Here is an 11396-nt window from a genome sequence, read left to right as displayed (position 1 = left end):
CCGCGATTCGGACCCCTCTCTAAACGCGCTGTATGTACGTAATGTGTAATGATCCAAAAAATGAATTATTTTTTCAAAATCGATTAATTTGAGTTATCGACCTTAATGAGATGTCCGGTTGGCACCACATTAAATTGAAAAGGTTTCTCTTTCACGTCGTATATCTCTACTATCGGTAACAGAACCGATTTCTTGAACAAAAGTGGCCTTAAAGGTTTAACCCACATACAGACATCTCCAAACGCGCTGCATATACGTAATGTGTAATGATCCAAAATTGATTTAATTTTTTGCCTTCAAAATCGATTAATTTGAGTTATCGACCTTAATAAGATGTCAGGTTAACTCCACATTAAATTTGAAAGGTTCCTCTTTCACGTAGTATATCTTTACTATCGGTCCAAAACCGATTTCTTGATCAAATGTGGCCTTAAAATTTTAACCGCGATTCGGACCCCTCTCTAAACGCGCTGTATGTACGTAATGTGTAATGATCCAAAAAATGAATTATTTTTTCAAAATCGATTAATTTGAGTTATCGACCTTAATGAGATGTCCGGTTAGCATCACATTAAATTGAAAAGGTTTCTCTTTCACGTGGTATATCTCTACTATCGGTAACAAAACCGATTTCTTGACCAAAAGTGGCCTTAAAGTTTTAACTCTGATACGGACCCCTCTCTGAACGCGCTGCATCTACGTAATGTGTAATAATCCAAAAATTGATTCAATTTTTTTTTCTTCAAAATCGATTAATTTGAGTTATCGAGCTTAATGATATGTTCGGTTAGCACCACATTAAAGTAGAAAGGTTCGTCTTTCACGTGGTATATCTCTACTATCGGTAACAAAACCGATTTCTCGACCAAATGTGGCCTTAACCTTTTAACCCACCATATGGACATCTCTAAGCGCGCTGTATATACGCAATGTGTAATGATCCAAAAATTGATCTAAGTCTTTTATTCACAATCGATTAATCTGAGTTATCGACCTTAATGAGATGTCCGGAAAATACCACATTAAAGTAGAAAGGTTCGTCTTTCACGTGGTATATCTCTACTATCGGTAACAGAACCGATTTCCTGATCAAATGTGGCCTTAAAGGTTTAACCCCGATACGGACCCCTCTCTAAACGCGCTGCATCTACGTAATGTGTAATGATCCAAAAATTGATTTCATTATTTTTTTCTTCAAAATCGATTAATTTGAGTTATCGACCTCGTTGTCCGGTTAACACCACATTAAAGTAGTAAGGTTCGACTTTCACGTTGTATATACTATCGGTCCAAAACCGATTTCTTGACCAAAAGTGGCCTTAACGTTTTAACCCACCATATGGACATCTCTAAACGCGCTGTATATACGCAATGGTGTAATGATCCAAAAATTGATCTAAGTTTTTTATTCACAATCGATTAATCTGAGTTATCGACCTTAATGAGATGTCCGGTTAGCACCACATTAAAGTAGAAAGGTTCGTCTTTCACGTGGTATATCTCTACTATCGGTAACAGAACCGATTTCTTGATCAAATGTGGCCTTAAAGGTTTAACCCCGATACGGACCCCTCTCTAAACGCGCTGCATATACGTAATGTATAATGATCCAAAAATTGATTTAATTTTTTATTCCAAATCAATTAATTTGAATTACCGACCTCGTTGTCCGGTTAGCACCACATTTAAGTAAAGGTTCGACTTTCAAGTGGTATATCTCTACTATCGGTAACCAAACCGATTTCTCGACCAAATGTGGCCTTAACCTTTTAACCCACCATATGGACATCTCTAAACGCGCTGTATATACGCAATGCGTAATGATCCAAAAATTGATCTAATTTTTTTATTCACAATCGATTAATCTGAGTTATCGACCTTAATGAGATGTCCGGTTAGCACCACATTAAAGTAGAAAGGTTCGTCTTTCACGTGGTATATCTCTACTATCGGTAACAGAACCGATTTCTTGATCAAATGTGGCCTTAAAAATTTAACTCCGATACGGACCCCTCTCTCAACGCGCTGCATATACGTAATGTGTAATGATCCAAAAATTGATTCAATTTTTTTCCCCTTCAAAATCGATTAATTTAAGTTATCGAGTTTAATGAGATGTCCGGTTAACACCACATTGAAGTAGAAAGGTTTCTCTTTAACGTGGTATATCTCTACTATCGGTAACAGAACCGATTTCTTGATCAAATGTGGCCTTAAAAATTTAACTCCGATACGGACCCCTCTCTCAACGCGCTGCATATACGTAATGTGTAATGATCCAAAAATTGATTCAATTTTTTTCCCCTTCAAAATCGATTAATTTAAGTTATCGAGTTTAATGAGATGTCCGGTTAACACCACATTGAAGTAGAAAGGTTTCTCTTTAACGTGGTATATCTCTACTATCGGTAACAGAACCGATTTCTTGATCAAAAGTGGCCTTAAAGGTTTAACCCCGATACGGACCCATCTCTAAACGCGCTGCATCTACGTAATGTGTAATGATCCAAAAATTGATTTGATTATTTTTTCTTCAAAATCAATTAATTTGAGTTATCGACCTCGTTGTCCGGTTAACACCACATTAAAGTAGTAAGGTACGACTTTCACGTTGTATATACTATCGGTCCAAAACCGATTTCTTGACCAAACGTGGCCTTAACGTTTTAACCCACCATATGGACATCTCTAAGCGCGCTGTATATACGCAATGTGTAATGATCCAAAATTGATCTAAGTTTTTTATTCACAGTCGATTAATTTGAGTTATCGACCTTAATGAGATGTCCGGTTAGCACCACATTAAAGTAGAAAGGTTCGTCTTTCACGTGGTATATCTCTACTATCGGTAACAAAACCGATTTCTTGACCAAAAGTGGCCTTAAAAGTTTAACTCCGACACGGACCCCTCTCTGAACGCGCTGTTTGTACATAATGTGTAATGATCCAAAAAATGAATTATTTTTTCATAGTTGAATAATTTGAGTTTTTTTTCAAAATCGATTAATTTGAGTTATGGATCTTGTTGTCCGGTTAGCACCACATTAAAGTAGAAAGGTTCTTCTTCCACTTGGTATATTGCTACTCTCGGTAACCAAACCGATTTCTTGACCAAAAGTGGTCTTAAAGCCTGATACGGACCCCTCTCTAAACGCGCTGCATATACGTAATGTATAATGATCCAAAAATTGATTTAATTTTTTTCCTTCAAAATTTAGTTTAGTTTAGTTTAGTTTAGAAGAAAAAAAGGATAAGGAGGGACACTCAAGGTCCCTGTAGGAGAGAGAAAAACCGAAGACACAAACACTTAGACCCGATTACAATGCTTAAAGTGCTTGTCCAAAGCATTCTTAAACCCATTCACACTACTTGCAAGTACAACTTTCTCAAGCAAACCGTTCCACTCATTCACAACCCTATTAGGAAAAAAATCCTACTTTGTGACTTTTGGAGTTTAAGACAATGACCTCTGGTACAACTACTATTAGCAAACATGAAAAAGTCAGTGAAGGATAAAATGTCAAAACCATACACAATCTTGAAAACCTGAATCAAGTCACCACTTAACCTCCTTAGCTCCAGTGTGGTGAGATTCAACAGTTGTAACCGCCTATAATAAGGAACCCTCTTTAAGGAACTAATCATCCTAGTAGCCCTCCTCTGGACCTTTTCAAGTACTTCCTTATCCTTTAGCAAAATATGGGTTCCAAGCCTGTACAGCATACTCCAGATGAGGCCTAACCAACTGCTTATAAAGCCTAATTACGATGTCCTCTTTCAGAAAACTGAAGTTCCTCTTGATCATACCTAAAACCCTATTACCTCTTTTAGCAGCTTCAAGACAATGTTTAGAAGGTTGCAGAGATGAGTCAATGTAGATACCTAGGTCTCTTTCAACAGAGACCTCCTGTAACTCCACACCATTAAGATTGTAGGTATACTTTTGGTTACTACTACCAATATGCATCACCTTGCATTTGTCAATATTATAAAGCATTTGCCATCCCCGAGACCAGTAAAAAACCTTATCCAAATCCATTTGATATTTCTCAGAATCGCTTTTGGAAGAGACCTCAGAATACAATTTGGTGTCATCAGCAAACTTCTTAGCTGTACACAAAATATCTCCGTCAATGTCATTTATATAGGCAACAAACAACAAGGGACCCAAAACAGACCCTTGTGGAACCCCACTAGCAACGTCCTGCCAAGAAGAAGCACAGCCTTTAATTACCACCCTCTGATTCCTATTACTAAGCTAATTCTCGATCCCAGACAGTAAATTCCCATTGACACCCATACTCTTCAGCCTAAGTAAAAGACGCTGGTGGGGAACTTTATCAAAGGCCTTCTGGAAATCCAGGAACACAACATCTACAGACTTCTGCCTATTTAGTGAGCTTGTCACATCTTCCATAAACTCAAGAACATTGGTGAGACAAGACCTTTTTTGACGAAAGCCATGTTGAGACTCTCTGATCAAAGACTGACTGCTGAAGTGACAGACCATAGACTTTTTAACAATAGACTCCATGACCTTACAAACAACACTAGTGAGACTAACGGGCCTATAATTACTTGAGACTTATCACCCTTCTTGAAAATTGGGGTAATATTAGCACATCTCCAGTCCTTAGGAACATAGCCTTCATTCATAAATTTACTAAAAACCAATGAGAGTGGAACGCAGAAATGGTGTGCAAAAGTCTTCAAAAAATACGGATGGATTGCATCAGGTCCAGAAGCGTTAGAAAAATTTTGACAAAGCAGCTCCTTTAAGACAACCTCATCCGAAAATAAATCAATATCCAGTTTGGGACCATCACTTCCCACCCTGAAAATCTGGAATACTACTCATATCTTCCCTTGTAAAAACCAACATAAAATAGTTGTTCAAAAGATCTGCAAGATCCTGACTATCAACTGCCTGCGGTGCCCTAAGAGAAACAATTGCATCTTTCTGCTTTGACCTGACATAAGAAAAGAAGGCCTTTGGGTTATCCGTAATTTTTAGGGCAATGCTTTTTTCGAAATTCAATTTTGCATCAGAGACTAAGGGTTCTACCTTCAGCTGATGAATTTTAAACTTGGCCAAAAGAGATTCAGAATTAGTCCTCCTAAACAACTTCCACATTCTACGTTTTTGCCTAATTACACATCTAACTTTCATATTCATCCAGTGAGGCATACTGCTTTTACGACGACGATTCTACCACGGAACATGATTTTCCATAATGACCTTTAATTTATCAGCAAAACAAATCCAAGACTGAGAAGCACTCATATCTCTAAACAAATTAATCCAATCTGTACCCTTTAGTAAAGTTTCAATGGCTTCTGTATCTGATCTCGAAAAATCAGGGTTTTTTTCCTTGCAAACAGAATTTACGACCTTGCCAACAACATGAAAAGCTAGTATATCATGATCGCTAGTTCCTAGTTTTCCTAGACCTGTCAAATCAACAACATTGCTTGGATCAGAACTCAAAACAAGATACAGGATGTTATTCCCCCCCCCCCTAGTAGGGAAAGTAACATGTTGATGTAAAAAGCAATCTTGCACAACATCTAGAAAGTTATTACCCTTCCTACTACTGGAACCATCTGTCCAATTAATGTCAGGAAAATTAAAGTCGCTCATTATAACAACATTACCTTTAACAGCCTTTCTAATTGAATCAAACAGCATGACATCATTATCTTCGCTGCTGTTAGGAGAACGGTAAACAACACCAATATTTAAAACATCACCGGGCCCTTGGCAACTCGCACCAGACAGAATTTACAAAAGAACTTTGCAACTGAGATTTCTCAACACTTACAATATCATCCCTAACATACAGTAAAACTCACCCACCAATTCCATTATTAGTATCCCTCCTTAAAACTTTAAGGCCACTTTTGGTCAAGCAATCGGTTTTGTTACCGATAGTAGATATATATATATATATATATAGACATAGAGATATATAGACAACAAGGTCGATAACTCAAATTAATTGATTTTGAAGGGGAAAAAATAAGAGCAATTTTGGGATCATTACACATTTCGTATATACAGCGCGTTTAGAGATGTCTGTATCAGGGTTACAGATTTAAGGCCAATTTGTTCAAGAAATAAGTTTTGTTACCGATAGTAGAGATATACCACGTGAAAGAAGAAACTTTCTACTTTATAATGTTATGCTAACCGGACCTCTCAACTAGGTCGATAACTCAAATTAATCGATTTTGAAATAATAATACGTTTAGATCATAACACATTACCGCGCGTTTCAAGCTAATTCTGTTCCCATTTGCATCTCCTTCCCAACTAGGATCGAACGGTTTGTAGCCATCGATTTTCAATAAATCAGAGTGTTACTGAATGTTTTTTTTTTATACCACGTGTAAGAGGAATAACTTAACTTCGTCATTGTACCTCTTGTGACTGTTGCATATTCTCATAAATTAATTGTTTAGACATTTGGAGAAAAAACAAATTGGTTTAAAAATTGATGCAATTTAAGCCTTTCTCCACAAGTTTTGGTAGGATCACAAGTTTAAGTTGACTATGGATGCAAAAATCGTCCACCATTTCATTCCAGAATTATATTACATGAAAGAACAATATCTCATCTCTCATAGGGTACCATTTTCGGCCTTGACAGTATGCATAGCGTGAATTATTATCGCTTTAAAACAGGTAAGAAAAAGGAACCGTCTTGTTATTGTCTGCTAATATAGTCTGCCCTTAGTGGCTGGCTGGGAATCCACTTTCCCGCCACAGGGTACCCAGCGCTTGACACAGATTACAAACATCAGCGGCCAACGGCGCGTAACGTTGATGTTTACACTATTGGTTGTTGTTAGTGGCTGCTACCTTCAAACAGGTTCTTTGTCAGTCTTTCTGTGCAGCCACTTTCAGAGCCATCCACAGGTACTGATATAGGCTAGATATCTTACAGATACCTTACTTGATATAGGCTAGATATCTTACAGATACCTTACTTGATATAGGCTAGATATCTTACAGATACCTTACTTGATATAGGCTAGATATCTTACAGATATCTTACTAGATATAGGCTAGATATCTTACAGATACCTTACTTGATATAGGCTAGATATCTTACAGATATCTTACTAGATATAGGCTAGATATCTTACAGATATCTTGCATCTACTACTACAGTCAACAGAGGAATAATTTAAAGCACAAAAAAGATCCTGGTGTTTATTAAATTTATTATTAAAAAGTGTTTTTAGTTAAAACATAACACAAGAATTGCTCAAACAAACTCAAATGTCAAATACTTAAAAAACAATTAAAATTTTAATGCAGCATAACATTTTTGATAACAAGGGAATAACTGAAAAAGGATAAAATCAGAAACTCATTACACAGCAATTTATAAATAGATCAGTTGTTCTGTCATCATAAATATTCAATCTCGTCTGTATCCAATTCAACTAAAATAAACTAGACTTGTAGATAACACCAACCATTGGGTTTACAACAGCAGTGCTAAGCAGAAGTATGTTGTGGATAGATACTTTCAGTGTAGCTTTTAAAATATAAATACATATTAAAAATAGTCACAATAATATAAATCAACATCCTTTACGATATTAAATATTCAAATTTTACATTCAGAAATATATTACATTCTTGCAAAACTAGGCTTAAATAGGAGGCTATTTATGAAGATAAAAAATGTAGATTGGCAGTCTGTTTGTGTCCTATGTAGTAGGTAAGATGCTGAAATATTCTAAGACAAAAATATGTCAAAAGTAAATAAAGTGAAATATTTGGTGTAGCAAGGTGTGAACAATGATAAGAATACAAGAATTGAAATTCCTGATAATTATGAATTTTCATTACATATAACAAATGACAAAAGAAACCATGGATGGACTTACTGAGCACACAGATACTTTCAAGGTACTGAAACAAAAAACACAAAATATAATATAATCAAGGTGAATGCAATTAAACCAGCACCATAGGTCAGTTTTCATACAAAGTAGTTTTTCTTGAGGACTGCCAAATAACTGCTGCCTGGGCTGGCCACGGAATCAGTGCCCAACACACTGGAGCGTGCTTTAATTTGAAAGTCAAATTCGGCTGATGCTGCAAAAGAAAATTAAAAAGAAATATTCAGTTTTATTTACATTTTGAGATAATAAACTGAGTACTCAGGGTTTTGAGTACCAAGTACCACTGTCAGACAAATTATGTTACCCGGCCCCTTATTGCAGTCTTCCTTGTTTCGCAATGCCTCAAGCACTAGTGGTTTTGTGATGCCTCAAGTACTAGTGGTTTTGCGATGCCTCAAGTACTAGTGGTTTTGTGATGCTCAAGTACTAGTGGTTTTGTGATGCCTCAAGCACTAGTGGTTTTGTGATGCCTCAAGTACTAGTGGTTTTGCAATGCCTCAAGTACTAGTGGTTTTGTGATGCCTCAAGTACTAGTGGTTTTGCAATGCCTCAAGCACTAGTGGTTTTGTGATGCCTCAAGTACTAGTGGTTTTGCAATGCCTCAAGTACTAGTGGTTTTGTGATGCCTCAAGCACTAGTGGTCTTGCAATGCCTCAAGCACTAGTGGTTTTGCAATGCCTCAAGCACTAGTGGTTTTGCGATGCCTCGAGCACTAGTGGTTTTGCGATGCCTCAAGTACTAGTGGTTTTGTGATGCCTCAAGCACTAGTGGTTTTGTGATGCCTCAAGCACTAGTGGTTTTGCAATGCCTCAAGCACTAGTGGTTTTGTGATGCCTCAAGTACTAGTGGTTTTGTGATGCCTCAAGTACTAGTGGTTTTGTGATGCCATATGTGAACTTGCTCAAGATGTCAGACTGGTGTAAGGAATGTCAAATCATATTTTGTTAGCTGTTTGAGAGAGTTGTATATTATCATCTAACACATAGTATATTAAATATGGTGGTTGGTTTGCATCTATCTTAATAATCTTCTCTACCTAGATGCAGCCACACATAGACCTAGGCACACATAGATCTAGGCACACATAGGCCTAGGCACACATAGATCTAGGCACAAATAGACCTAGGCACACATAGACACAGGAACACATAGGCCTAGGCACACATAGACCTAGGCAAACATAGACCTAGGCACACATAGGCCTAGGCACACATAGGCCTAGGCACACAAAGACCTAGGCACACATAGACATAGGCACACAAAGACCTAGGCACACATAAACATAGGCAAACATAGACCTAGGCACACATAGGCCTAGGCACACATAGATCTAGGCACACAAAGACCTAGGCACACATAGACATAGGCACACATAGACCTAGGCACACATAGACCTAGGCAAACATAGACCTAGGCACACATAGGCCTAGGCACACAAAGACCTAGGCACACATAGATCTAGGCACACATAGGCCTAGGCACACATAGACATAGGCACACATAGACATAGGCACACATAGACCTAGGCAAACATAGACCTAGGCACACATAGGCCTAGGCACACATAGGCCTAGGCACACATAGACCTAGGCACACATAGACCTAGGCACACATAGACCTAGGTACACATAGGCCTAGGCACACATAGCCTAGGCACACATAGGCTTACAGTACAAACTAGAAACAAACATTGTATTAACTGAAATTGTAGTAGTAGTCATTTTGCTTGTGTAGTATACTATAGGCAACCTGAGGTAACCTCTGCTATGTTGACTAATAGATAACAACAAACATAATATATATTAGTTTTGACTCACCACCTTCCATGTGCCTGGATATACTTCTGTTGAGCTCTTCTCGAACCTACAATGACAACATCAGCAAAACAATCAGTAGAATGATCAATGGTCTATCACTCTTCATCCCTACAATAAGTCACCATTTCTACTGTTGCATTCTTTCAATGCGCCATATTGCATTTATCTGGATATTTAGCATTCCATTGTCACTTACATTCATTTACATATCAGCAACCTGCGATTGATGAAAGAGCGATTAATGTGATAGAACTTCTTTCACTATGCAAACCGTAATTAACAAGTTATTAACCTGTTTGTAAAACTTGACAATTTTGTTGGCCCAAACAATTATGAATGCACACCACACATACCATATTCATATTTCAAAATCAGCCAATCAAATCATTCTATCATGTGCTGTCAGACAATAACAAACCACCTGTTTTGCTCATTGCATACATACATTGATGTACTAGGCCTATACTACTAGATGTAACAGAGCCATGCGTTTTAGTAATTTACCTTACACGTAACGATTACTGCCAATCAAAACCTCCAAAAGAAGAAAAGAAGCTCTAAATGGACATATACAAATAATCATGCGTATTGACGAACACGCTAGCTAGCTTATGCGGGCAAAGCATATGTATATTATTTGCAGCCTGTACATACAGTTAGTGTATTACAAACAAGTAACGTTAGTTGGTGCATTAGACGTTCGTGAAACAAATCATACTTAATGCAAGGCATATAAATGACTAGACTCACGCTATAGTCCTAAGGCATTAATCCACAGGATGTTCTTAGAATTTTGATAACTGTTCTCAAATTTCAATTTAACATGTTATTCAAACTGACCAATCACTGTGTGGGTATTTTCTTTCATGCCCGATTCGTGACTTAAAACACATTATAGTATAGTTAGTCGTTGCCGACTTTGAGCTTGGATTTCCCGTAAACTGATGATGGTTTTAGTCTTGTTTTCTTTGTTTATGTTGTAAATTTGATACAGTTAAGTTTCATTTGACATTTTAAAGGGTTTAGTTTCTAATTGGAAAGCCGGTAAGTGTTGCTAAATAAACAAATTTATGAAAGCTAATTTTATCACGTTCGTATTAGACTATAATGCACTGTACTGTGTACATATATATGGTTCGCACACTGGTACATTATATGGGATGGTCAATAATCCAGAATATTCACACGTATTGCACCGTACTGATGCAACCGGACATGACTTTTATGCAATAAATGAATATGTTATAGAGAACATCTTGCTGACGAAACTGTTCATTGTTTTTGCTAAATTTTGAAAGATTCAAGATGTTTTTTGCACAAAATGTGTTTGGTACATGTTTGAGCGTAAGGATTACAAGTAATGGTATGCAGAAATCACTTTGGAGTGATACTTAAATGCAATATGCTTCATTAATGAGGATGACCCTGGTGTAACCCTGATGCAGTACAAGTCACCTGGTCTGTTCGCAAAGGCACAGTACCTGGTAGGGTAGGACTGACTATGATAGGATAAGACTGCCCCTGGTAGTGTAAAGCTGTATGTTAGGATAGGACTGTGCCTGGTAGGGTACCACTGCTTGATAAAGGTAGGATTGAGCATCGTAAGGGACCACTGCATGATAGGATAAGACTGAGGTAGGATAGGACTGTGCCTGGTTA

At 37.4% G+C, this 11396-nt stretch overlaps 1 protein-coding gene across 4 annotated transcripts in view; it reads right to left on the bottom strand.

Annotated features, from left to right (window-relative positions):
• Positions 1-7207: 7207 nt before the first annotated feature.
• Positions 7208-11396, bottom strand: part of LOC139961232 (uncharacterized) — a 64821-nt gene continuing 60632 nt past the window's right edge. For all 4 annotated transcript variants that reach the window (XM_071960302.1, XM_071960304.1, XM_071960303.1 and 1 more), the window contains 2 exons: positions 9738-9783; positions 7208-8113 (listed from right to left, as the gene is read on the bottom strand). In XM_071960302.1, the coding sequence (XP_071816403.1) occupies positions 7998-8113; positions 9738-9783 (162 nt within the window). In that variant the 3' untranslated portion in view covers positions 7208-7997. The remainder of the gene's footprint in view (positions 8114-9737; positions 9784-11396) is intronic.

The sequence above is a fragment of the Apostichopus japonicus genome, chromosome 20 (assembly GCF_037975245.1).
Source record: "Apostichopus japonicus isolate 1M-3 chromosome 20, ASM3797524v1, whole genome shotgun sequence".
Lineage (NCBI taxonomy): Eukaryota > Metazoa > Echinodermata > Holothuroidea > Aspidochirotida > Stichopodidae > Apostichopus > Apostichopus japonicus.
Note: the sequence above shows the minus strand (reverse complement) of the source record. Positions and strands in the feature narration are given on the sequence as shown.